Genomic DNA, 27,927 nt, shown 5'->3' with positions numbered 1-27,927 from the left:
GGATTTACACAGATGAGCAGGATCTTTACATAATTTATGCATTTTCAATAAATAACCACAGCGACTGGCATTAGTGTACAACACTTTATGATAAAACGATTTGACTACATACAAATATACATAACTTTTAAAGGTGCATCACATAGATAAGCAGCAGAGAATTCACTAAAAGCATCAGATATGTTTGTAAATGATGGCGGATCCCTCTATAAACTACTCATTAAAGCTTCAAGAAGTGCTACAGCTTCCCACATTGCATGGTTTGAAGGGAGGACAAAGGGACAGCCACACAGTAATGTAAGGCACAAAACAAATATAGAAGATACAGACGTAGAGAATTACTTCAACTGGATAAATGATTATACTATGTGTCTGTACTAGACTGCAATCTGATGCACTTAGTGTTTACTTGCTGATTTTACAAAAAACAATAAGAATAAATCAAGTACACAGTCTTAAAATCACCATTATGCTGCATACCTCAAAAAGATTGGGCACCTATGAAAATATTTTAAACCACTGAAATGTTTTTGACTCTAAAAGCCCAGGTTTGACGGTTTTTACATTTGATTTTTATCTTTATTTTTTTAAGGAACACTGTAGATCTCTGTGGGAAATAGACCCATTTCACCTCCCCAGTTAAACAGCTGAGTTTCATCATTTTTGAAAGAATTCAGCCTATTGCCATTTCTGGCAGGAGCACTTTTAGCCTAGCATAAATCATTGAATCGGATTAGACCATTAGCTTCACATTTTCCAAAATTAAAAAGATACATTTTCTATTTAAAGCTCGACTTTCTGTAGTTACATAGGCTGAGAGCTAGGAATGATACTTAAATTCTAGTGTAATATTCAAAAAACTTTGCAGCCATACCGTTACACCATGGATATATTATACAATATTGTGCAGCACCTGAAAAGATTGCCCAGCTAGTCAGCAGGGATTCTTGATTATTACACCAGAATGAGAGTACAGTTCCTGGAAAATGATCTAAACTCATTTTTTACATTTTTTTAGTGAGATGCTAATGGTCTAATCTGAATCAAAGATTTATGCTAAGCTAAAAAATCTCCAGCTAGACACAGACCATTTCAAAATAGTAAAACTCAAATGTTTAACTGTAGAGACTTGTAAAGTAAACTTTTTTTTTAAGTGTTCCTTTAAGCTAGCATGTAGACTTCCTGTAACAGTGAAATGTCTTGAACTTTTCAACGTAAGACTTTGATTGTGGTACTCAAAATGTCTTGATTGAACAATAGTGTCCAGGATTGGGAGTAGAGTGATTTGAGTGTTTATGATGTGAGGTGTTCATCCTCCATGCGCAGGCTGCTGGGGAGGCAGAGCAGAGGCTGACTGGAGCTGTTGGTGCTCTGACTCTTCAGGCTCTCTATGGACTCTGATGACCCTGAGGAAGTGAAGACCGGACGGAGATTGAGGCAAAAAGATTGAGGTGCATGATAGAGGAAAACATACTATCTTTATGTTTATGAGATAATGTAATTTGGTAATAGTCATGGATTAATAAATGACACAAAAACCGCCAGTAGGTGGTGGCAAGTCCCTGACTTTGTGTTTGAGATTTCATTAAAGCAATTCATTTAGGAGAAAACTTTATAAGTGGATAATTAAAAACAAAAAGATCATTAAAAATATATATTTGATGGTATTTTTTTTCTTTAGCTAACTGTTTTTCTTTTCCTTTTTTAAAAAATATTTTTTTCTGTGTTTTCAACTTTAATGGACAGAACAGTAAAGAGTATTGACATGAAAGAATGGGGAACAGAGAAAGGGGAAGGATCGCCATAGGACCACAAGGTGGAAATCGAACTCGGGTCGCCGTAAGCACCAGAGTGCATATGTCGCATACTAACCACTAGACCACTGGCGCCGACTCAAATAAAAGAAAAAATAAATATACAACATACTGTGTCTAAAATGTGCTACTCGATATTATCATCTCACGTTGAGCTAATCCTTTAAGGCATAGTTCCACCAAAGAACTGAACATTTACTCACACTCAGGTGGTTCCAAACACTAATTTCTTTTCTTTCTACAAAAGAAGAAATAATATTACTTTTAAAAACTATGGAAGTTAATAGCTACTGGTTTTCAAAATTGTTCAAATTATCTTTGAGTTAATAGACTAAAACTAAATTAAGATACAAGTTCTCTTTATTTTACAAGAAATGCCACTGGCAGGTCAGAAGGTTATTATTCAGTAGGTGGTAAAAACGCAACTGGATTCAAGTGAAAAACAAGAATTTGACAAGCTTCATGTTGTATAAACTTTTTCAGCTTTAAAATTGAAAATTTTGGTTTAAAACAAAATACCGGCAAAGAAACTCGACACAGAGGAACAATACAAACAGCATGGCTAGTTGGATTTTAGATGTGTTATTGACAGAACAGCACAAACAGAACGGAAGAACAAATGCTCACAATGGTGCGGGCTAAGTGCAAGGTATATGCCATAGGGTATGACAATCACTCAACGCAGAAGTATAAGAATTAAATGTCCCATAAAATTAAAATAAAGTTTTTTAGATGTTAGTAAGGGTATTGTAAGTTTTAAAGACATCTATAACAAGTGTGCTCAAAAACAGTGAAAAAATTTGTGTTTGGAAGATATAAAACTGATAAAACATCCAAAGCTTGCAGTTTGTCACTTCCACTTAAATGATTGAATGATTTTTCTTCATGTCATAAGATGTGACAAAACAAAACACTCTTGGCTGTTTTTTTTTTTTAAAAGGAGAGGACCTACTCTATGTCCCACCCTGTCTTCACGTTTCACTTGAGATTGTCAAACATTGAAACAAAAATGTTCATTTCAAAAGCCCTTCACTGGACCTTTAAGAAGAAGTTTCCATCATACAGTAGATGCTAGACATTCAAGCTTTTGAATAAAAACCATTAGAAAATATGTAACTGTGCATATAATGTGTAAACGAACAATGGGTCAAAAGATTGATTTATCTATGAGAGTGATGACCTACCCGAGTCAACACTCCTCTACAGCAGTGGACCACGACTCAGACGCTATGTGTGTTAAGAGCAAGCCAAGTTCAGTAAGAAAGAGAGAGGGTTAGGAGACAGCACAGCATAACACATGCATAAAACACACAATATCAGATTGGAAGCCCATTTCTGACACACAAGAAAAAAAACACACTTTATATATTATAGTATTAAGGTCATCTTAACACCTGGCTAGTATGTTTCATGACTTGGTGAATGTTGCTGCTTTAGTCATAAAGTACTAAAGCAACTGCTCTAAAATTACAAGAACAAGGAAGATTTACAGTTTTATACTGAACCTCTTCAATTCATTTTTAGTATTATGTGAGAAACCATTTTAATCCAAAAGACCATTTATAATGGGAATTGTATTAAATATAAAGCAGCACTTTTAGTTTAAATGTAATAAATGTGTAGAATTTCTCAGTTGAAACAGAAAGACAGCTACAGATAAAGTAACAGTAAGCCTGCAGAGTGAACAAGTCAATCGATCTTGATTGATTATGCAGAAGATTCTAAACAAAAATAGTATGGATATTTTTTTCTTATGTGGTAAAAATGGACTTCTATAGCAAAAAAAAAATTATTCTTCTTAGAAATAGGTGAATATTGATACATAAATATAAAAAGAAAAATTCAAAGCATTTATTATGAAATTAAATGATCTAGTTCAATTACTAGTACAATTAAAAGTAAACTTAATTAAAGGGCATCTATTTGAACCCTTTTTCAAGATTTAATATAAATCTGTTGTGTCTCCAAAATGTGTCTGTAAAGTTTCAGCTCAAAATACCCTTCTGGTTATTTACTATACCTTTTCAAATCTGGGAAATTTGAGCTGTTATAACATTGAAGCTGTATTTTTTGCCTGTGCCTTTTAATGCGAATGAGCTGGTTCTCCCAGCCCACCGTTCCCATGTGTGTGTCAGAGCCATAGCCTTCACATAGACGAACAGCACACTGACAGACTAGAATAAAACAGATCTCCCTTACTACAGTAAGAACTTTCCCAATGGTTATTTGTTTTATCTGATGTGGAGTTAATTTAAGCCCTTCTGCAATGATGAGTCACACACAAATGTCTTTATAAAGATTGCTTGTGTGCGCGCACACACGTTTGGCTTTGCACTGTTTTTGCACATGTTAACATCCACTGCTGTATGGACATCCATTATGTTAATTTACAAAATAAACCTGATTTAAGTCCACAAACCAAATCTTCTTTTATAATTTTACTGACACTTAGAGGGTGTGGTGATAAACTACAGTGATTTAACTATATTTATTACAAACATCCAATGTTTTAGAAACGCTTTAATCTTGTAAAACTCATTCTTGACCACATTTAATGATCATGTTTATTATACACGTTACGGAGACGGAGACATGTTAATACACATGTTAATATCAATAAATTTGGTGGGTGGGGAAACCGCATTTCTATGTCATGTTGCGATGGACCTTAAAATAGGAGGGATTTGGATCCTATTTTAATGTCAGGAAATTAAAAAAATAAATAAAAAGAGACTTTTTGTGCTTATATCACTTCAATATGATGTGGACACATTATAACTGCACACAGTTCTGTACAGACAGCTTACAAGGTTGATTTTCATCATAGGTGAAAGAGAAATCTTAGCATTTTCTTTGTTTAATTTAACATCCACAATAATAATCAAAATGTCAGGGGAATTATTCACATCTATCCAATGAATATTTGAATAAACACTGCACTTAAGAACAGAGAACGGTTAAACTATTATGTGAAAAGGGCTGAAATACAACCAGAAAATAGCAAAAATGCTTTTAAACAATGGAAAACTTACTTAAAAGGTAGAAATTAAGCAAAAAGGCAGCAATAACAGAGAAGGATCTCACAGCACAGCATCAGTTCTGCCAAACATGCTGAAAAATTTGCTTGCTCCGGCTTTGCAGTTTTGCATTTTCTCAAAGTCAACAGTACAAGGTTTTATCAGCACATGAAAGACACCCTGCCTGCAAAAGCAGACTCGGAAGAACTGCTTTTATAATAGTAACTTCTATAGGCAGTCTTGTCAGGGTCCTGCATGTGTGTGCGTGTATGTGTGTTCATGTTAGTGGCTCACCAGGCAGGGCCAGATCTGCAGAGGGGTCACTTTCTGACTGGCTCAGGCTGCTGCGCTCACTGTGACAGTCCTGGAGGATTTCACTCACAGACACACCCAGCGATCGGCTCTCGGAACCTGACATCATGACATGAATAAAGAATTCAAGTCAAGTCTGAGTTTCACACGCACTACCAGTCAAAAGTTCAGGATCAGTAAGACTTCTGTTATGCATTTATGTGATCCAAAGCACAGGACATCTGTAAAACTGTGAATTATTATTACGGTTTGAAACAACCAATAAATTATTTAATGTAGTTACAAATGTAATTTATCCCTGTCAATGCTTCCCACAGGGTTGAAATATACTTGCGGTGGTAGTCAGATTGAAACATACCTTTTACCCACAACGCATAAATGGTCAATTACATGTGAAAAACAGAAAAAAAAGATTTTTTTTTACCGTTTAATTGTTTTATTTTTATTGTTATTTGTTTCTCTCTCTTGTAAGAATGGGTTTTAACCACAGCGGTTCGAACTGTAGTTCTGCCGAGTGACCTACACTCTCTCTCTCAAGTTCAGGTTGCTTTATTGGTATGATTTTGTACAGTATTGCCAAAGCATTTTAGACATGTATAAAATAGCCTATGTAAAATATTAACATCATCAAATTAAGAAAATATACAGCAAATGAGAAATAAATGACAGAAAAAAGGAATAAAAACAGACAATATCTCTAAAAATATATATTAATTATAAGCAGTCAGTTTAGATATCATTTCGTCCCCTTCGAGTATATAGTAAAGTTTTTCTGAGTCGTTTAGATTTAAGAATGAATTATTTGTTTCTATTTGTTTTCTTAATGAAATATTTCTCTCGCTTTCATGGCTGTGTGTGCTCAATCAGCAACGAAACCAAGTGAAAGTATGTTTAAATAAAAAGGTAATGTTAAAACGGATACAATTAATGACAACTTTTGAAAGTGAAAGCCAAATATCGGACATTAGGTGATTTAGAAACCCCAGCCGGATGCATGTTTTAGGTGCTAAAAAGGTGCGTCTCTGTGGGTCTGCAGAGCATGTGACTGTCTGTGGGAGTGTTTACAGTTTTTGCACACACAGAACCAGCAGTAGCCTACGAAACGGTACACTAGAAACAATTTTCCACTGGTTAATCGATCGCAGATATTTGGTTATCTTGGGTGGATATATATAAAAAAAAGTGTAAAAGGATAATAATAATAGCTAAAAAATAATAATAATAATTGTTGCCATGTAATGGCGGGTGTTTATTTACCTGGGCAGCCCGTCTAAGTAGAGTCTATGTATGGAAAGCACTTCCTGTGATTCCAAGCTTAATTGTTATCATTTCTCCAGTCACATGACCATTCAGAAATAATCACTTTAGGTTATGAGCAGTTATGATTGACATCCAATCATTAATAATGATTTTTATAATTAATGTTGAAAAAAAATGTCTTGCTTTAGTTTCATGGAAATTTCACTTTTTTTTTTGTATTCTGAGCAATTTGAAATATATTATTATTGTTTTTTTATGAAATATATATTTTACATTATATTATATTACAATGTCTTTAAATTCCCTCTTGACTAATTTAATGTGTCCAACAGACATACAAGTCAACATTCTTTATCTTACTTTTAAATGGTACTAAATTAGTTTCCACAAAAATATGAAGCAGTCCAAAAATGTTCCAACACTAATAAAAATGATTGTTTCTTGACCAGCAGATCATGATAATATAAAGATTTTTAAAGGATCATGTGACACTGAAGACTGGAGTAATGCTGAAAATTCAGCTTTAAATCACAGGAATAAATTGCACTTTAACTGCACTATTATTTCACTATTTTAATTGTATTTTTGCAGAATAGATAAAATGTAAAAAAAATAATTCTTAACCGAAACCTTTGACCGGTTGTCAAACACGCATACAAACTTTGCAGTAATGTCAAAAACATTATGTTAATAGAGATTTGCACATGGAGTTTGCTAACCTGAATTTGGTAAGCCAGGTTTGGCAGTCACACCCTCTACTGTGTCCTGTTAGGAAATAAACTACGATGAGTTGACAGGTTACAGGACAGGCTGTGGTCAATGTTGTGGGAAACAATGAACAGACACAACAGTGTAGGACATTCACTAATTTGCATGTCTTCATCAGTCATGTGCAACCAGGTAAAAACCACAGGTCTATGCAAAACTAATAGTATCAAACAGTCAGCTTATCCATAGCATGAATTACACACAACACAATGAAACATTACAGAAAAATGCATTTCTAAAGAAACCATTGTATATTGTTTACACAAATCATCAGGCAGATCATTTAAAGGCCAAATGTAAGAAAATTAGAGCAGAAGCTTACACTACCTGAAAAAAGTCTTGTTGCCTATCCAAGTTTTGTAAACAACGAATAAAAACTTGACTTCTAGTTGATCATTTGTATCAGAAGTGGCTTTTATGAAAGGCAAAAGCCTCTAGATTACACTTATTTTAGCAAAAAACAAAAAAAAAACATATTCATTATGCCTTGATTTTTAATTATTCAATTATGAGAGTAAGGTCTAATAGGCCTGTAGGTTGCTTAGACAAAATCTTGATACTTAACAGAAATAATGAACAGTATAGGTTATAAAGTCATGGTGCAGTTGAAAAATAATTTATATTGTGTATGACTTCCATGTGCTTGAATGACTGCATCCATACATCTCTGCAATGACATGAATAACATATTAATAAAGTCATCTAGAATGGCGAAAAAAAGTGTTCTTGCAGGACTGCCAGAGGTCATCAAGATTCTTTGGATTCATTTTCAATACCTCCTCTTACCCCAGACATGCTTAATAATGTTCAGCTCTGGTGACTGGGCTGGCCAATCCTGGAGCACATTGACCTTCTTTGCTTTCCTTTGATATGGAGGCTGAAGTATGAGAAGGAGCGCTATCCTGCTGAAGACATTGCCCTTTCATGTGGTTTGTAATGTAATGGGCAGCACAAATGTCTTGATACCTCAGGCTGTTGATGTTGTCATCCACTCTGCAGATCTCTCGCAGACCCCCATACTGAATGTAATCCCAAACCATGACTTTTCCTTCATCAAACTTGATTGATTTCTGTGAGAATCTTGAGTCCATGCGGGTTTAAACAGGTCTTCTGCAGAATTTGTGATTATTGGGATGCAGTTCAACAATTGATTCATCAGAAAAGTCTATCTTCTGTCACTTTTCCAAACGATAAACCAGAAGTCAAGTTATTATGTTTTGCACTTACAAGTGAAAAGCACACTGGTGAAAAAAAACGGCACTTTATTTTACGGTGACTCTTATATATTGTAATTACATAAATAGTTACTGAGCGATCATATATAATGCACATTCTCACTGTTTCAATATTAATAGCATCAATGTTAAATTCACAATGAAATCCAAAATGTTGTATTCTACATTATTTCTGGAATATTGCAGGATTTCTTTTTTAATTGAAAGGCTTTGTTTTGGAGTGGGGGATAAAATGGTTTAAGAATGTGTAAAATACAAATATATACCATTTTGAGGGATGCAAACAAAAACAGTGGTCCCAACGTATTTCCTATATTACATATTTAATTTCTATAGCTTTCGAGAATGCAAAAAGACCCACATACTGATAAATAATGTTATGATAGCTGTTTTAACATATGAGATATGATTGAATTGCCTATTGTTACAGTCAGTTATGAAATAATTTAATAACAAGCAGGAAATAATCATGGGCCAATGACATGAGCACATTGAAATAGTCTATATGAACATGACTTGTAAAGTGAGTTATACTTCACTACAATTTATCTGGTTTTATCTTAACAATTCAATTTAAACTGTTCAAAGTAAAAACTAATTGTAAATAACAAGAAGAACAGCACAAAGAACAACAAAACAATATTACAAAGCAAAAATAAAAAAGCAAATAAAAAGTTAATCTAACAGAAGACATTAAAAGTTCATTCACTCATTTCCTTTTCAGCTTTTCAGCCCTTTATTATTCTGGGGTGGCCACAGCAGAATAAACCACCAACTTATCCAGCATATGTTTTATGCAGTGGATGCCCTTCCAGCTGCAACCCATCACTGGGAAACATTCATAAACACTCATTCACACACTCATACACTACGGTCAGTTTTAGCATACCCAATTCACCTATAGAACGTCTTTCAACTTGTGAGGGAAACCGGAGCACCTGGAGAAAATCCACGCGAACACAGGGAGAACATGCAAACTCCACACAGAAATGCCAAATGACCCAGCTCAAACCAGCGACCTTCTTGCTGTGAGGCGAACATGCTACCCACTACACCACCCTGTCGCCCTATTTAAAATTCAATATAGAAAAATAAATAATGAAGTGTATTAGTCTGAAGTGTATTAATTACACACTTATTGTAGCACTTCAGATTTTCTTTTTAAACTTAATGCTTGTTTACTTTAAAACAGATGACAAACTTAATTCAGAATCTCATAGACCTGGTTACACCTGGTCACTTCATGTGTTTTCTCTGATCGTACAGCTATCTGATTTGTTCAAACTGTTTTATTTACATTTAGCCACAAAGATGTGTCTCTGTTAAACAGATATTATTCAGATCTTCTGATCCAACGCTATATGCAAATTTAAGTAAGCTAGATATCTTAGTCAGTATACAAATTATTTTATCTGTATGCTACATGAGGCTTTGTACTCTACTTGTGTTTCGGTAAAACTTCACAACCGCAAGGTGGATTCTACGATTACCATCATTACAGGCCAAATTAAACATCAATTTTTATTGTACAAATATGCACAAGACATCATTCAAAACTATAAAGGGTAAACATTAATGTGTATAACCTACTAGCCCAACAATAAAAACCATTCCTTTGTAAATGAACAACAAAATATATGGTTAACATATTAAAATATATACTACTATACTTTTAATTTTTTCCCCTCTCCATTCATAGTGGTAGGCTACTACAGGCACGTGATATGACTCTATTGTTAATGCTACTATTTGATATTCACTTGATATCCTAATTTTATCATCTAACAGTTAACAACAGGTCAAAAATACAATGTAAAATGTTAATAAAGGAAATAAACGAACACTACTAATTGTAATCTGTAGCATTGCCATTGTGTGCTACACTTGCACTGTTATATAGGACTCATAAACCCTGTAATACATTTTTTTTTACATTTTGAGATGAAATGTATATATATATATATATATATATATATATATATATATATATATATATATATATATATATATATATATATATATATATATATATATATATATATATATATATATAAATAAAATATAAAAAGTGTTTTCAACAACCAGTTCATTTATACCCATCCAATTTCAAGATCAAGAGAGGTCTCTATATGTGCATAAGGATTCTGAGCCCAAGTAAAGCACATTTTAGTATCACACACATTTAATATCAAGAAAAACAAACAAAAATATGTGTGCAAATTTGTGCCATGTAATTTAAAAAGTTGCATGTAAAGTGTAGGTTATTTAGGAAATCGTTTGGGTTTGATTCATCTGCTTTAATATTATATGATAGGGAATATAAACATTAATTAACTGAATAAATACAGTTGAAGTCAGAATTATTAGCCCTTGTTATTTTTCCCTCAATTTCTGTTAAACGGAAATAAGATTTTTTTCAACACATTTCTAAGCATAATAGTTTTAATAACTCATATCTAATAACTGATTTATTTTATCCTTGCCATAATGACAGTAATTAATATTTTACTAGATATTTTTCAAGACACTTCTATACAGCTTAAAGTGACATTTATGGGCCTAACTAGGTTTATTGGGTTTACTAGACAAGTTAGAGTAATTAGGCACGTCATTGTATAACGATGGTTTGTTCTGTAGACTATCGAAAAATATATATTGCTTAAAAGGGGCTAATACTTTTGTTCTTAAAATGGTGTTTAAAAAATTTAAAACTGCTTTTATTCTAGCTGAAATAAAACAAATAAGACTTTCTCCAGAAAAAAAAAAATATTATCAGACATACTGTGAAAATGTCCTTGCTCTGTAAACATCATTTGTGAAATATTTAAAAAAAGAAAACAAAAGAGGTTAACAATTCTGACTTTAACTGTATACAATAAAGGGGTACATTATTTGCAATAAAACGCTCCATTAATATGTTTGACATGATTCAATAACTTTTTTATAACTGTGTAGTTTATAATTATGAATCTATGCCGAATTATTGGCATCAGCCTTTCAATTTATCGTAAAACATTACATTGATATTCCACAGCTCATTATTTGTGACGTGACAGTGACTGACCTCAGAGGGACTGAGACTACAGGGCAAAACAGATTGCGGCTGTGCATCAGAGAGCTCCGACAGCCTCTCCTCGTCTTCCTCCTCCTGAATGGGGGACGAGGGAGAACGTACAGACCTGGAAGCAACAAACACACATAAATAACATATCAAAAACTGCATTTGCATTTTTATTTTCATTAGCAAAAGTATTAATACAGTTATAAAACCTACCCATCAGGTGACTTGCTACCTTTGCCCTTCAGAGCTCCAGGATCTCCATTCTGTTGCCGGCCGGTCAGGTTGAGAGGATCTCCCATCTCTCCCGAAAACTGGATCTCCTCATATAGAGGGGCTGATGGGATTGAAGGAGACACGGGTTGCACACCGTTGAGGGCCTCCAGCAGGGAGATGGGCTCATAGCCAGGAGGAATGTTGTCTGCATTCTGAAATTCAAAAAAGAAAAGTATTGTTAAAAAACTTCTCTTATTGTGTTTTTTTGAGTTATTACATCGTTCATATCTCTGACAAAACACCAAACTACATGAGCTATTAGGTTAGCCAGCTTAAGGATATTGGTGGTTCCCTGAAGCAGAAAATAAAAATGGAGGGGGTAATAGAGCTTTTGTTCCAAAATGTTCCATCAGCCTTTCTGTGGAAATTAGAAAGGCTCCAACACTATCTATTTTTTTTAAACCTAGACTAAAATCATTTCTATTTGTTTTATGCTGTCTCGGTTTCATGTTTTATTTTAAAATTTCTTTACTATTTATCTATTCTGTACAGCACATGGGTCAGCATTAGTTGTGTTTAATTGCACTTTCTAAATTGACCGAAATGGAAATTAAAGGTCTGAATTTCGTCTTTCCATAATTTAAAGAGCATAGAACTAATAAGTTAAGAGTTGTTTTTATCTGACAACAAATAGCGTGATTCAACAGTTTGGTATCAGTAAAGTGAAAACAGACATTTCATTTTATATCTATTACAATTCAATGCTGTTCTTTTTCAGCTTTAGATCTACTAAATTGTAAAGTTTGACTGACATAATAAATATGATTATTAAAAGGATTGTTTCATAGGCAACATGTTTAAATGTTATGTGATTATTTGCAGACAAAGGATTTGGTCTTTAAAATGCCTAGGGACCCCCAATTATGGTCACCCTCAATTGAAAAAAAATTGACTAAAATGTAAAAGTATGTATACATCTCTCTATTACAATTAAATGCTGTTGTTTTTCAACAACATATTCAAAAATTTTTTTAAGTGGTATAACTTTTTTCAAAAAGTCCAAAAACCCAAGGCATCCGATAAGTCAAAAAATTTGTGAGTGACCTATGATTTTTTTGTACATCTTCATGAATCATTGTTCAAAGGGAACAGACACATCAATTACCCCTGAAACACTTTTAGTTTAGTTGAATTTAAATAATGATAATAAATGTCTTGAGCTTCCAAATTAGCAAATTATAATTATTCTGAAGAAAAATGTAACACTGAATACAGGAGTATTGATGCTGAAAACACAGCTTTACCATTACATGATTTTTTAACCGTTATTAAATAATAATATTATTAAACCAATATTAATACTTAAACCAAAAAAGTTTATTTATTTTTTTGAGTTTTGACTGTATTTTTGACCAAATGATACAATGCTCTCGTTTAATGCAAAAGAAACTCATTCTCAAATAAAAAAGTTTTTTTTTTAAAAATATCAACAATCCCAAACTTTCACCTCATGCCAAGAAAACCTAAAACAGACCAGTAGAATTTACTAAAACTGCTTAAAGAACACCTATTTACCCCCTTTTCAAGATTTAAGATCTGTCTTTTGTGTCTCCACAATGCGTCTGTAAAGTTTCAGCTCAAAACACGTATCAGATTATTTATTATACCTTTTAGAACATTGAAATTTTCTGCTCTGAATACAAAGTAGCTGTTTTTGTTGCCTGTGCCTTTAATGCTAGTTCTCCCTGCCCACCGTTCCCACATGCCTGTCAAAGTGTACCTCAAATCTCCGGCTGCATCAGATAAACAGCACGGTGACAGACATAAAGGAAGCAGATCTCACGTAGCGTTTGAGAGAAATACTACAGTAAGAACTTTACCAATGATTATTTGATGTATTTGTTGTCGTGTTGCAACAAAGAGTCACACACAATGTCGTTACAAATATTACGCATACACATGCACACACAGACACACACAGCAGACACACATACACAGCGCGTGTTTAACTTTCCACTATTTTTGCACAGCAAATGTGATAGGATACGTGTTGATATGCCCTACTGTATGGAGATCTGTTATGTTGATGTACAAAATAAACCTGAATTAACGTCCACAAACCAAGTTTGAAGTGTCTTCTTTTGTAATTGTACTGACACTATGCAGCTGTGGTGATAAAGACGGTATAATTGCTGTAATTAATTACACTGTTTTAAACTTGTAAAACACATTCTTGATCACGTTTGATGATGATTGATGAATCACAGCCAGCTCAACAGATTTTTTAAGCCCAGTTACTTTGCACACATCCTATCTTGTGGATATGATTATGTTACTTTGAAGAGAAGTTAATATGCATCTTTCAATCAAATCGGTGGGTGAAATGTAAAATGTCTTTATATCACCCCAATATGACTATGGACACTATACCTACACAGTTACAAAGGATGATTTTCATCATAGGTGCCCTTTAAGCCAAAAAAAGTTCAATTATAGCCGTACTGGAATCAAAAGCAAGATTTCATATGGCAAAATCAATATTGCCGTTCTAGTAACACAGTACAGCAGAATAAATGATATATTAACAATTAGACAAGCACACGCTCATTTTACCGAATGCTCAGTATGGTCAGAGCTCTGGGACAGCACTGGACTGAAGGACACCGGGGAGAGAGTGGCGGCTGTTTTCTTCCTCACTGCTCGGATCTGGAGCAGGGCTCTGAATGCTGGAGCAGGGAGAGGAAAAGGTCATTTGAGGGAAAAAAGGAACACAAACAAGTGCAGAGTGCATAAACAAACACAGGTGCTGCATCTTCACATGGGTGAGCTTAAATGTTACTAGATTCATTTGGCGACAAAGAGGAGTAAATATTTGCCCAGCTGGTGTTACTGTTGAAGCGAAATCAGTGCAAATTCTGACAGAGAAGAAGTTCTAAAGGGCAGAAACCTGATTTACACATATACACAAAAGCTTACCAACTCATGTCAGCGAAGTTTGTATAGTTTCTACATTTCTAAACATGTTTCCTCGTCCGTTATCCATGAAAATATGTTTTCATGCCTTTTCTTTAGAAATACAAAATAAATATAAACAATCAGTTGATGTCAAATAATTCATAGCTTAATATAATCTTGATATATAAAAAAGATGTTTTCATTCTTTTTTCAACGTTTGATGACAGTGCCCTAAATAGATAAATGTGTAAATGCATTTTAGCACTGTAGTGCTGACTGTAAAATAATGGTAATACCTAACAATAAGGTTGTATTAGTTAATGTTAGTTAATGCATTTACTATCATGAACAAATAATAACACAGTACATTTATTACAGTATCTGTTCATGTCAGTTAATGTTAGATAATGTAAATTGTTGTACATTGTTAGTTCATGTTAACTCATGATGCATTAAGGTAAACAAGTAAGAATTTGGTTGTTAATAATGCATTAGGAAACACTTAATAAATGCTGTAAATGTATTGTTCATAATTAGTTAATGTTAGTAATTAAATTAACTAATGAAACCTTCTTGTAAAGTGTGACCGAAATACAAAATATGATTATTAAAATAATTGTTTCAGAGATTTAACAATGTTCTGTGTATATGCAAGTAATTTGTTTTCTGACATTTTAGTGTGAACAAGTAGCTTGTTCAAATATTTTGTGATTACTGCAGACAGTTTTCATCCTTTAAAATGCATAAAAATACATTGAAATTAAATTGAAATGTATTTTAAAATAAAATACCAAACACCTCAATTTTACATGCATCACATTTTGTGTTTTGAAAATACTACAAAATACTTTTTTAAGAGAGTATAACATTTCTCCATAAACCTTCTATCAACAGGCATATTTGATCAATACCTTTATCATTAAACTGATTTGAAGTAAACAATCTTTAATAAAAAGAGCTTTTCTCTGAGCAAGTTTAAGTCAGCCACTGTAGGACTTATTTTTGTGTTTTTGTCTTATTTTCTTGGCATCAGTAATTCATCCAAAACTACTATTATATATGCAACTTACTCATTCTCCCAAGGTTTTATTTCAATTCTTCTTAAACTAGAAAGAGTCTCAGTTTACCCCGTTAGTGAACACCAGTACACCATCTTTAGCTGTTTTATTATTCTAAAGTTCGTCCGAATTTCCACCTGCAGCACTGAGACTGAGAATGATGTGTTGAAGGTTCCACATCCTGTTCTTAAGGACTGATATTTTATTTCATCCATTTCTTAAGCAAAGATGCGGATGCCTAATTGTACACCATATTGCCATTACATATGCCTGATCTTGGCATTGTGCAGTATACTATTTTCAATGATTGTTGACTTGCACTTAAATACATCCCTGCCATTTGTCTGTTATTTTCTTTATGTGTTTTGCAAATTTTCCATTCATACTCCGAGCATTGACCCCCTACTTGATCAATTTTCTGTTCTGATCTCAAGCTTAGGAAAATAACAGAGAAAGCATCAATCTGGGGCCGCATTTTTATGATGTCATCATGTAGACATCTTGCAGGATTTTTAAAAATACAAAAAAACAAGACACTTAAGTATTTTGATACAAAATATGACCCCATTTTCATAAACCTTATCAAAATACAAATTACAAAACACTATTTAGTATTTAAACTACATATTTGAAATACTTAAATCATAAATACTGCCCATCCCTAAAACCCTCATTTAAGACAGGGGTTCCCAAACTTTTCAGCTTGTGACCACTAAAAATAAAAATCCCAGTGACTCGCGACCCCCACTATCCTCGGAGGTGGTTATAAATATACAAACACTGCACACGACTCACATTCACCAATAGGAACTATATAAACACAAGCATTTTGACAACACAAAATAATTTTACAGTCTAACGACCATATCATTTTTTTCATCATAGTAATTATTCATTCACTTTAATATTAACCTCACTTAGTCCTTTAAATGCCTGCTCTACCAAATGGTTGACCTTATTTTGACAATTTTGAATAATTACTAGCCGCTTTTCCACTATCGTGCTGAATTGTTCTTTAAACAGAACTGTTCCATTCCGTGCCAAACCGGGCCAGACAGCACGGATACGGTTTCATTTTCCACTGTCGTGCTGCGACAAAGCTCTTTAAAACATTACACAAAAGGCATCAGTAGTTGCCTTGGTAACGCAATGTAAACGGCTCACTTTGTTCAACTAAAGTTAAATAAGAGCCGAAACTATTTTTTTTTTCATAAAAGCAAAAGCAACCATGTGACTAAACACTGTTATGCCGCTCTATAAAATAGGGGTGCTAAATGTGCACCCTTATTTATTTATATGTTGCGCAGCTCTGGCAAAATTTTATTTGGAGGGAAAATTACCAAAATGTAACGTGATGATTAAAAATAATTGGAGGGGAAATAAATAATATTTAAAATCTCTGAACATAACAGAAAAATAAACAATGATAAGACAACAATAATAGTGCATTTGTATTATAGTGGCAGAAATGTAATTTTGTCAGGCCTTGTCAAAGGTGAGCGGGCACTTTCACTAATAAAAACACAGCACTTAAATGATTTCATTTTTAACAATTAATTAAATTACACTGCGTTTTTATATCAAAAGTTGATAATGATATAAAATATACTACATTTTGATGGTAAAATGAAACCAATTAAGCGATGGCTGTTATTTGTTTTAGTATTCAAACATTAAATAACGAATGCAGCAAGTGAAAAAAAAACGAATATGAAACAACACATATATTGCAGGATTTAAAGCATTTAAAGCACTATTATATTTAGCAAAATGCTGCTCTATTATCTTTTTATTTTGATCATTTTATTTTTATTATAATAATTATTTTTGTGTTCATAATTAACTAACAAGCTGTAGGCGAATTATTGCTAGACGTTTATGAAAATATTTGCGTAGCTATATTAAAGATCACCACAAAAAACTAAAACACAGAAACATGTTACATGCCTCATAAATGTCATATAACTTATGTATAACTGAATCATATAATTATCTAGAGCTGAAATGATGAAAATTGCTTATTTTATTTTTTATAAAACATTTGTCAAAGCGTATTGATATTTTTTGAGTAAAAGCAATACTGACATTTAAGAATCCATATTTATTTAATTCATTCATTCTTTTGACTTGTTTATTAGTGCATATGCTATAATATAAATCATACAACAGTACCTTGGACAGTTACAGTGCCGCTCCGTAAAGCTTTCAAGCAATGTCTTTTGGACGGCCGACATTACAACACACCGTCCTTTAGGTGGTCTCGCCGGTATTAACAAGCTGTCCTGGCTTTGAATTAAAAAGTGCAATTATTTCCTCGTTGTTAAAAGAGTCTGCAAGTTCGTGTTCCATGGATATATATATCGTGATGTTGTTGTGGAATTTGGACATCGACGATGCTAAGCGTGACTTTATTCGCTTTATTCGATGCGCAGCAGGAAAAAAAAGTCAGCAGCGCAAGTCGCTGGCATGTCTCTCCCAGATCAGAGCGAGTTTTGTGCTGTGAAATACAGCGCTGCGTGCAATAAACTCACATTCAGCAGGCGAAGTAGGTCTGTATTCAAGTCAATAAAATAATAACTTTAATGAATAAAATATCTTCGTAAGAATGTGATGAGTTATTCACTTCTCTGCCAGAGACTGCTCTATGCTCTCTATGTAATCCCATACGAACCACTAACATTATTAATTTAGGAAATCATCCACCTTTTTCAAACTGTATCGTTTAGACCTGGATCATTATTTTATATTAAATGTACTGTAGTTTACTGAGGATGTCTGATGACTAGCGCGCTTCTGCTGAGCCAGCTGTGGTAGCTTAGCAACCGAGTCGCGACGTCAACACACAGAATCTGTCAGCACAGTTCAGCACGGTTGTCTAACCGTGCCGAGAATTCCGGGCTGAGAACGGTTTGTAATCGTGCCGCGCCGTTCCAGGCTCAGTGGAGAAACAACCGTAACCGTACCGAAGTGTTCTTAGAACGGTTTGGCACGATAGTGGAAAAGCAGCTACTGTTAACGTCATGTAAAGAATGACTGATTTAAATAATGGTTGACACACACAGCACTGTTGGTTCGCAAAAAACAAACAAACAAACAATCCTGTTGCACTATTACACTTGATTTTGGCTTTATTGTAAAAAAAAAATAAACAAGAAAACATGTTAAATGACAATCTGTAATATTTGATGGCATACTTTAAAAAATAAAGACTTTTTAGTATTCAAAAAATGTTTTATTTTGATTATGTTTTTAAATAAATTGTTCGTACACTTCATATTTTTCAGATTTTTCATAAATATGTATTAATTCCAGCTCTTTTACCATAAAATGACATATCTACTATTTGGCAGAGGTTGATCTTTTAGAAATTAAGGGATGTGTTGAAAAAAAAAATGCACTGAGTAGGTTAACTAGCGACATTCGAAGTTCAGAAGTGCAATTAAATTTTTTTTTGTTGGTGGGGCAGTTAAAGGACTAATGAGAGAGGCAGGCAGAATGTTTACACCACAAGACTATTCTTTGTTTAATTTTGGAGACCTCCACTTGGAGATCATCCTCTATGTTCAGTCGTGACTTATTTTTAATGTACCAGTGCCGTAAAAGTTGAACATCGTGCTGTAAATTAATCTGTTGCAACTAATCCCATTTCTGTGTTGTGAATAATAAAGTAAGGGGTTGCAATCCAATAGAAAAAAAATTAAATTGAAAGGCTGATGATTTTTTTTAATTTGCATGTTGTTGTTGTTTTTATTCAACACTTGAATACTATTTTTATCTTCTATAGGTTCTGGATAAAACAGTAATTTTAATAGTTTATTAACATATATGAGATTTTCGGAAATCACCAAGTGACCCTGGCCCTTTCTCAACTACAGATAGCTTTTAATGTGCTTCAATGTAATTTATCTGAGTTAAAACTAGTTTTAAATGCCGTTAAAACAAAACTTATGTTATTTTCAAATTCAAAAGAAACTAAGCAAAAGCTGGGTTCCATTACTACTACTCATGGCGCAGAGATTGAATAGGTGTCCCAGTATGATGATACACTTTCTTTTAGTACTATCATTCAGCAATTGGTGAAAAAATTAAAAGTGATTTTTAGCGATTTTTATTTTGATGCTAAAAAGAAGCTGGTTGATGCAACATTTATGTCGATGTTGGACTACAGTGATGTTATATAAATGCATGCTTCGTCTCAGAGTGTGCATGCATTGGATACTGTTTACCATGGTGCTCTAAGATTTAAAACTAATTTAAATCTCTTCCTCATCATTGTGTGTTGTATATTAGGGTAGGTTGGTCTGCTTTGTCCATTTGTAGGCTCAAGCATTGACAAATCTATACTGGGTTTACTCCCATCATTTCTCCAGAATTACATTTGTAAAAAAACCTGTCCTTAGCTATGGCCTTCGGTCACAGGATATTTATTTACTGTCTCTTCCTAAAGTGCAGACTGAGATAGAAAAAAAAGGCTTTTAAATACGGAGCAACTTTTGCATGGAATAATCTACAAACAAAGTAGCAGCTTAAAGAATTGATTTCTCTAAATGCTTTTAAAAAGAGTGGAAATGATATAGAAATTGAAACACAAGATTTTCGATGTTTTGAATTGTTTGTTTGTCAATGTGTGACTCATGTTAACTGTCAGTTGTTTTTTGTTTGTTAGAACCATGTAACCTGTATCGCCTAATCTTGGCCAGGACGCTCTTGTAAAAGAGATTTTTAATCTCAATGTGTCTCTCCTGGAAAAATAAAGGTTATAATAATAGTAATAATAACTTACTAATTTAATTATTACAGTTATATACACAATTTCCCCCTCAGACACTTCCTTGCAGCCCTTGTGGGTCCAAATTTGATAACATTATGATCAACCTAATAATAACAATTACCAGGCAACCCCAGCAGATGGCTCTGTTCTCTAACAGTCATATGATCTGCAATGCCTGAGCGATCAATGATACACTACTGACAGTATTCATTACCAAGAAGAACAATGAAAAGAGGAATAAAACCACTATAGCAAATCAGCCCCATATCAGATTGTTTTGTTTTTAAATCACAGCACAGTCTTTTATCTTTATGGCCATACCCACTCACTAAGCGGAACCCATCTGAATAATAATAGCAGAAGAATACAGGAAGCTGAGGCATTGATTAATGAGCACTTACGGAGTCGACAGATCGGGCAGTTGTTGGCCTGGTAACGCAGTGTGTCGGCGCAGGCATTGCACAGACACAGGTGCCTGCAGGGAAGAATGAGTGTGTCACGCAGGTCTGATAAACAAACCACACACTCGCTGCTGTTGTCACTGTTCTCATCCTCTGTGGACTGCAGAGAGAAGACAAAACAAACAGTACATGAAATCAGACACAGGAAATATCCTATTACCAGTCAGTCATCTCATTTGTGCAACATCCTCTGGCATAGAGTCATCATTTACCTTTGTCTCCTGGTTGTTCCGGTTTTCAATGCCGTAAATCTCCTGCAGCAGATAACTCACACGGTCCACCTGGAGGATTATTGTGTTCGTATTTATTTTTCAATCAAAGATAAAACTACCTTCATAAAAGGATAAGCATGTGATTTGAGAAACGTCACAGCACAGATCAAAATGACGATTATTTGTTTTATGAAGTGACATGGTCTGATTATTGCTTTGACATTTGATTGCTGTAATTGAGTGTGGACGGATCAAAGCTTTGAGTCTGTTGGTTTAATGAGGTAGACAATTACGAAAAAAACACTGTCACAATCATAAATATACTGTCAAATGAGAAGGTTTTGTTGCTTGAAGGAAGTGGTTACAAAGACTTAGGAGGGAATCAGCAAAATTAATTAATGTTTGAGGTTTGATGAAGAAGCTTGAACTGAGTGCAAAGTGAAATTATAAGAAGGAAACCGATTGTCTCGAGAAAAACCTTAATGACAGTTCAATTCATTTTATCTTCCTGATAAAATAACGCCTCATGTAAAATGGATAAACATTTTCTTTCTTTTAGATCAATGCAAAAATAAGACTGAGTTTTACTATTGCTTATTGCACAAAAAACTTATAAAATAACTTAAAGATTAAAAAACAGATTTTTTTTAAAATGTAGAAATGTTTTAAATGTACAAGATAACAGTATAAGTCAAATGTATGTAGTCGTAGTGCATTTCTCCTTTTTTTTAAAGGGTTTGAGGGATCGTTGAGTATTATGAATGTTAAAATAGGGGTTCTCCAGGCTAAAATGGTTGGAAACCACTACTTTGAGGCCCTGGATTACTTCAAATGAAACTGAGAAATAAACCAATTACACTGAAGTGCTGATTTATAGTTGCAATTGAAGTGTAACGCTAACCAAAAGGTCAATGTTTATTAGTGAAGAATGTTTAAAAAAACAGCTGAGTTTATAATGGCCTTAACATTCAACAATGAGAAATATGATCCACAATACTTACAATTTGCTTCTGTTTCAAAGGCTTCACTGAGAAACTGCCATCAACATGCTGTAAATTAAGGAATATACATATTACTACCATAGAAACAACAAGCTGGATTTTGTGCTTTAAAAATGTGAGAGATCAAATGACTTATATTATAGTGCGTATTAAAAATGTATCAGTGTATTAATCTCACTACACACAGTGTTTATAATATCCAAAATATTTTAAGGTTTCCATTCTTTTCCCAGACTTTTTCTGGCAAGTGCTAATATTTATAAGGTTAAATATTTCATTAAATAACACAACCAAAATAAACTTTCAAATGATATTTACAAATTTTCCATGATGATGGGAACTATAAATGTCAAACTTTCCTAACTGTATAAAATGCTGCCTGGTTAATGACTGACTCAATGTTGTAAAACATGACCGAAGGCTTGCAAAATCCAGCAAGAGTCCAGCTAACATTCTTGAGCTAAAAACAAATCTGAAGAAATACACACCCTTTCAAATGCTGCCAAGAGAACGTGTGCATGCCCAGTGACATCTGGAAAAGAAAATATATTTTTTTATGAGGAGACAGATAACACATAACCAAAACTAAGTGTATTTTATTATAAAAGATTTTACACCGACCATCTCCATCATCCACTATTGCTTGGACCACCAAAGGAAAAACTCCTTTGTCCAGATCGAAGTTCAGCTACAAAAAAATATGACTAACTATTAATAATAGCTTTTATATTAATTATAAATATACATATTTTAAAAGTCTGCCTTGATGAGACTGCACAGATGCAAACCAGTTTCTAATCATCTAGAGAAATGTAATCATAGAAAAATCACACCTCTTCAGGCTTCCATTTGGTGAAATCAATTTTGAAGGATGGCAGAGAAAATTGCTGATTTATCCCCCTCTTATAATGGACCGTCTCTGACACCATTGAAGGGCTCTTGGCACTGTATCTTTAAAAAGAAAATAGTAGCAATTGTCATCAACACATCTGAGAGTGTCAGCTATGAGTAATGTACATTAAAACCATGGTACCATTGTAAAAGGGAATAATCTTTTGCAAAAAGATCGAGTAATAGTTGTACCTTTTTTCTAAGCAAATAATCTAGTTGCTATGTAGTGGAGTGTGTAGACGCCTAGATAACAAAGGGTTATGTTTCACTGGGCTCCATTGGCACAAGTGGGACTTTAAAGAAACCGAGGCTATCAATCACAAGAAACTCAAGTTTCTACATAACTAATCACTGATGTCATGTTCAGACGGTATAATTTTAGCCCCGATTTTGACTCGCCGACAGGTTGTAAAAAATCGTTGACAAATGCACAAAATCACAGGCAAATCGGTGCTCCTTCACGTGAGTAACAATACACAGTGTCAACTATTAAAGACCTGTGAGATATTTGGCATGCTAAATATCTAGAGCTGTCTGCACAATTTTGCAGTGTAAATTGTGTTCTGATTGAAAATAACATTGGCAATTACCTACAGCCAATAAAAAAGGAGCAGCCAGGCCAGCAGGAAGCTGAGGGAGGAGTTATGAAGGTATAGAACACAATATCAACAAGCATGGCTTCGTTTGAAAAAAAGGTTTCTTTTTAGTCTATTTGGATTCAAGAAATGGAGGAAAAACTCATGGAAATTTAGTAAGAGCACCTGTGTCTGTTTGAGGTGTAATCTGAGCAATATCACAACCGGTTCAAAAATGAAAAAAAGTTGGAGAGAAATTGATAATTCCCTTCAAAAGCCAGGTGAGCAACATAAGTACATTTCTACACATCTAAAGGCTTCTTTCTCATTAACATAAAGAAAAGATATACTATGTGCCCTCATGTTGGTTCCATGTCACTACTTTCATGTTGTTTGGGTGCGAGATGTTAATTTGCACACCAAGACGAAGTTGTCGACGATTTTTTTCTATTGTAAAGTCATGCTTTGTGAAACACTCTGTCGCCAATCCATTTTGCAATGTAAACACAGCAGTGACCGAAAGCTAACCCAGATGGTCATGCAGTGTGAAAACATTGTGACAGGACTACTTTGAAAATCATGCAGTCAGAAATCAGCATTAGTTACAAAACTGAGCACAAAACCACTAGTTTACAATTCATAAACTGCAGAAACTCCACACAGTGGAAACTTACATTGCCATTCCGTTGGCAAACTCCTCAAAGGCTTGACAGTATAATGTAATCGCCACTCTGGCATCAGTATCAAAGCAGAATTCAACACTATAAAGCACCCTGGGATCTCCTGTGTCTTCTGGTGTGCTGTCAGAATCATCCTTATATCTGCAAACAAAAAGTAAGGTTAAAAAAAAGTCTTGGGTCACTATTTTCACCAACTAATAATCATATAACAAGAATTATTGTTCCAAAGCAGCTTTACAAATGGTGCGCTGATTACATTACAATCAAAATAAAAAAAGTTAAGGTATGAGTATGGTAGACAGTAAAGCTAACAAGTATATACATGGTTAATCTAGTTATACAGTATAATGTACTTTTTCAAAAAAGTAATATGTATTCTATTTCTTTTTTGTGTACTGAAGCGATAATCTAACTGAACATATACTATGAACAGTTGACAATACAAATAACCTAACACTATACAAGTACTTTACATAATATTGTTAAAGTGTGTGCAAAATAGTGTGCAAATGAAGTATTTAAGGTTAAAGAGCAGGTAGTACAATATGATTCGTAGTGCTTTTAAAAGTAAACATTTGTGGAATCTTAATGAGTAACATGGAGTTTTTTAGAAGAAGGCATCTGGTGCATATAGAGAGGAAAGAGTGCTTCCTACAGGTGGTTTGTCAAATATCAGTTTACATTTTCAAACATTATTTTTCCTGGTAATTGTAATAATTTAAATTTTTTTTTTTTTTATGCAAAAGCAGTCTCAGAGCAGCCAGTGTTTCACACAGAGATCTGATCTCATCATTATCAATGTGCATTTATAACTGCTCTAGTCCTATGTACACTTGTGCATACATTTTCATGTAGTTTACAGGATTTAGTCAGACTCAGTTTGTCTTTTCAGATGGACTAGATGATGCTGAGATTAAATCTCTGTGTGAAGCACTGACTGCTTTACGCCTAAAAAAATCTTGCTGGATTATAACAAAAAAAATGTTTGAAAATAAAATCTGATATTTTCTACTGACACACTACAGCAAAAGTTTGGAATAAGTGACTTAAAATAGCTTATGTTGGTGAAAATACTAGTGGACTAAGACTTTTGTACAGTAGTGCATATTTGTATTTTGTATTGTATTTCGTCATCAGAAATTTCTAAAAGATCTGGTGATGTGCTTTTGAAATGTGCAATTTTGTTCAATGTGACCATTTCAACAAAAACATGAAAACCTTGGTGAGACGAAGTAGCCCCTCCCCTTTTTTTTAAAGACAGCCAATGACAGCTCTGCCACAGAAAGCGGTTGAGTTCAGGCGCATCAAATGAAAAGTCTTGAAATTAAAAACGCCTTGAAGAGATGGCACATGTTAGATACTAAAGAGCACTAGATTGGTCAGAAGATTTGGTGAGAAACTAAAGAATGAGATGATGTAAAAGAAAAAAAATAATAAATCACTGATCCATATCCCCTTTATAAGTGGTGACGTGTTTGTGACTTACGTAATACTGTTTCCGGGTCCAAGCCGCCATTCAGTTGAGTGGAGAAATCATTCGTTTATGATACAACAATTTATGACACAACAATCTCTGGACTTGCTGCATAACAAATACCAAAAATTTAACAATTTATAAAACAATGAATCACTTTCTGGCCATCGGCTATGAGGCATGGACATATATATTGCAATCGTGACTTTCGAAAGTATTAAATCACTTTGTAAACGTTTATTATTACCATTTCATGAGTCTCCCCATTCAGTTGAATAGAGCGGTTGGACCCGGAAGCCGCTTCGCGTGACGTCACACTTAACAAGCGGGGGGGGAAGTGACAAACTGCGAACTTTGGATGATAATATCTACTTAATACCAATTTTGTCACTGTTTTGGAGCACACTCACCTATAGATTATCTTAAACCCAATAGACTGATGCTAACATCTAAAAACTTCATTTCATTTCCCAGGCACTTTAAAGGCATGATCATATACACACCTGACAAGCCGTAAGGAATCCTTCCTGATATTCACCAAACTCCGCAGGGTCTTCACAGGCTCATGTGCTGCTGGAGTTACATAGGGAAACTGTGGAAAACAGGATAATGCATTTAAGTAAGGATGACAGGGCTAAACAATATATTGTTTGAGCATCAGTATCGCAATGTGTGTATCTGCTATAGTCACATCACAAGATTGCATTATCTATTAAAGAATAAATAATAAAGATATTACTTTATTATTTATACAATGATGACCATGTTATTTTACATTTGATGGTTCAATTACTGTACTTGAACACTGTTAAGACTCAAAACCATTAAACATTGTTTATCTATTCATTTTTGCTTGTATTTTACAATAAATTATGCAGCTGCACAGCATAGAAAAATGCCTGATTAACACTGTCAATCTAAATTAATGAACTCTTTACAAATAGAGCTTTTCAAATCATCTGGTGAAATTATATTTCTATCGCAATATATAATGGCAGCAAAAGAAAATATTGCAATGTCTGATATTTCCAATATCGTGCAGCCCTAAAAGACGATGTAAAACTTCAGGCTGTTTATAGTTTTGTTGTCGTTTCATTTGGTCACCTGTACAGGCCTGTTTCCTAGGAAATTCAAGTCCATGTTTTCTCCAAAAAGATATCCCTCTGGATGGGGTGTGTCAAACTTTTCTCCTCCCATGAAGAAATGGCTAGTGAAATAATTTCCTGCAACAATGGTAACGTTATTATTAATAGAGATTATAACCTAGAATGGATATGATGCTAAGATAGAGCTGGAAAATAAACACTTTTCAAATTAATATATATTCTGTACACAACCAAAGTAGGAGATAAAGCCCAGTTATTACCAGATTTTTCTAATGAAAAAGTACAAAATGTAACAAACACCAATAACGTGCAAAAGTAGATTTATGACACCAGAAAATCCTAAAACACGCACTAATCGTATAAGCTAACTTGTAACGTTAGTAAAGCTAACATTTGTCGACACTTTACTTAAGTGACATTTTACCTGATTTTGGAGGATATCTGTACGCAGAATTGGCCTGAATATCGATGTCTTCAACTCCAGCAATCCTCCTGCTCAGTATTGAACCCATGTTTAGACGTAAAGAGTTGCTGGAGAACGATATATGTGGGTAAACGCAGGTTTGTTTTGGACAGTTAGCTGGATGCCGTTTGTTTCTCCGCTACTACGGACACATTTCCATCTCTGGCGTCAAGAAGAACTGCAAACAAAAGGAATAAACTTCTGATTCTACGTTTTGGCGTTTCGGAAAAAAACAGACTGGTTTATACAAACCTCTGAACCCATACGCAGACGACAAATAAACGACGTTTTTCTCGGTGAATGAAATATAAACAAAAACAACAAGACTAACGAAAAAGACTCTCTACTGGGGAACCCATATTCTCGCGAGATGGGATTTCCCGAGGATGATGGGAAATGGTGTCTGTTATTGTGGTCTCTGTTACTGATTTGAACAGAAGGCAATAAAAATTTAATTTATGTATTAGCTTATTAATAATACGTTTATTGTTGTTGTTGTTATTATTATTATTATTATTATTATTATTATTATTATTATTATTATTATCGTCATTGTTATTATTATCAATATTATTATCATTATTATTAAAATGATAATAA

General features: G+C 33.9%; 1 protein-coding gene across 4 annotated transcripts; it reads right to left on the bottom strand.

Moving 5' to 3' along the window:
• Positions 1-70: 70 nt before the first annotated feature.
• mgrn1a (mahogunin, ring finger 1a) lies at positions 71-27,719 on the bottom strand. Of its 4 annotated transcripts, NM_199879.2 has the most exon segments (20): positions 71-678; positions 855-860; positions 1,009-1,406; positions 2,999-3,041; positions 5,126-5,242; positions 7,123-7,168; positions 11,471-11,585; positions 11,681-11,892; positions 14,294-14,406; positions 20,866-21,025; positions 21,138-21,206; positions 22,139-22,186; positions 22,627-22,670; positions 22,760-22,826; positions 22,972-23,089; positions 24,279-24,425; positions 26,262-26,350; positions 26,863-26,981; positions 27,289-27,505; positions 27,580-27,719. In NM_199879.2, coding segments are annotated over 16 exon segments (1,590 nt in total). In that variant the 5' UTR covers positions 27,377-27,505; positions 27,580-27,719; the 3' UTR covers positions 71-678; positions 855-860; positions 1,009-1,406; positions 2,999-3,003.
• Between the last annotated feature and the right edge of the window lie 208 nt (positions 27,720-27,927).

The sequence above is a fragment of the Danio rerio genome, chromosome 12, assembly GCF_049306965.1.
Source record: "Danio rerio strain Tuebingen ecotype United States chromosome 12, GRCz12tu, whole genome shotgun sequence".
NCBI lineage: Eukaryota > Metazoa > Chordata > Actinopteri > Cypriniformes > Danionidae > Danio > Danio rerio.
This window is presented reverse-complemented; position numbering and strand designations above follow the sequence as displayed.

What these genes read in the sequence shown, in the direction of transcription:
- mgrn1a (XM_073917922.1), bottom strand. Translation starts at nt 27,376, where the DNA reads ATGGGTTCAATACTGAGCAGGAGGATTGCTGGAGTTGAAGACATCGAT. An exon ending in GATTCCTTACGGCTTGTCAG is followed by an intron (nt 24,426 to 26,261) that starts GTGTGTATATGA and finishes TTTTGTTTGCAG; the next exon opens with ATATAAGGATGATTCTGACA. An exon ending in GGAACAACCAGGAGACAAAG is followed by an intron (nt 21,026 to 21,137) that starts GTAAATGATGAC and finishes TTCTCTCTGCAG; the next exon opens with TCCACAGAGGATGAGAACAG.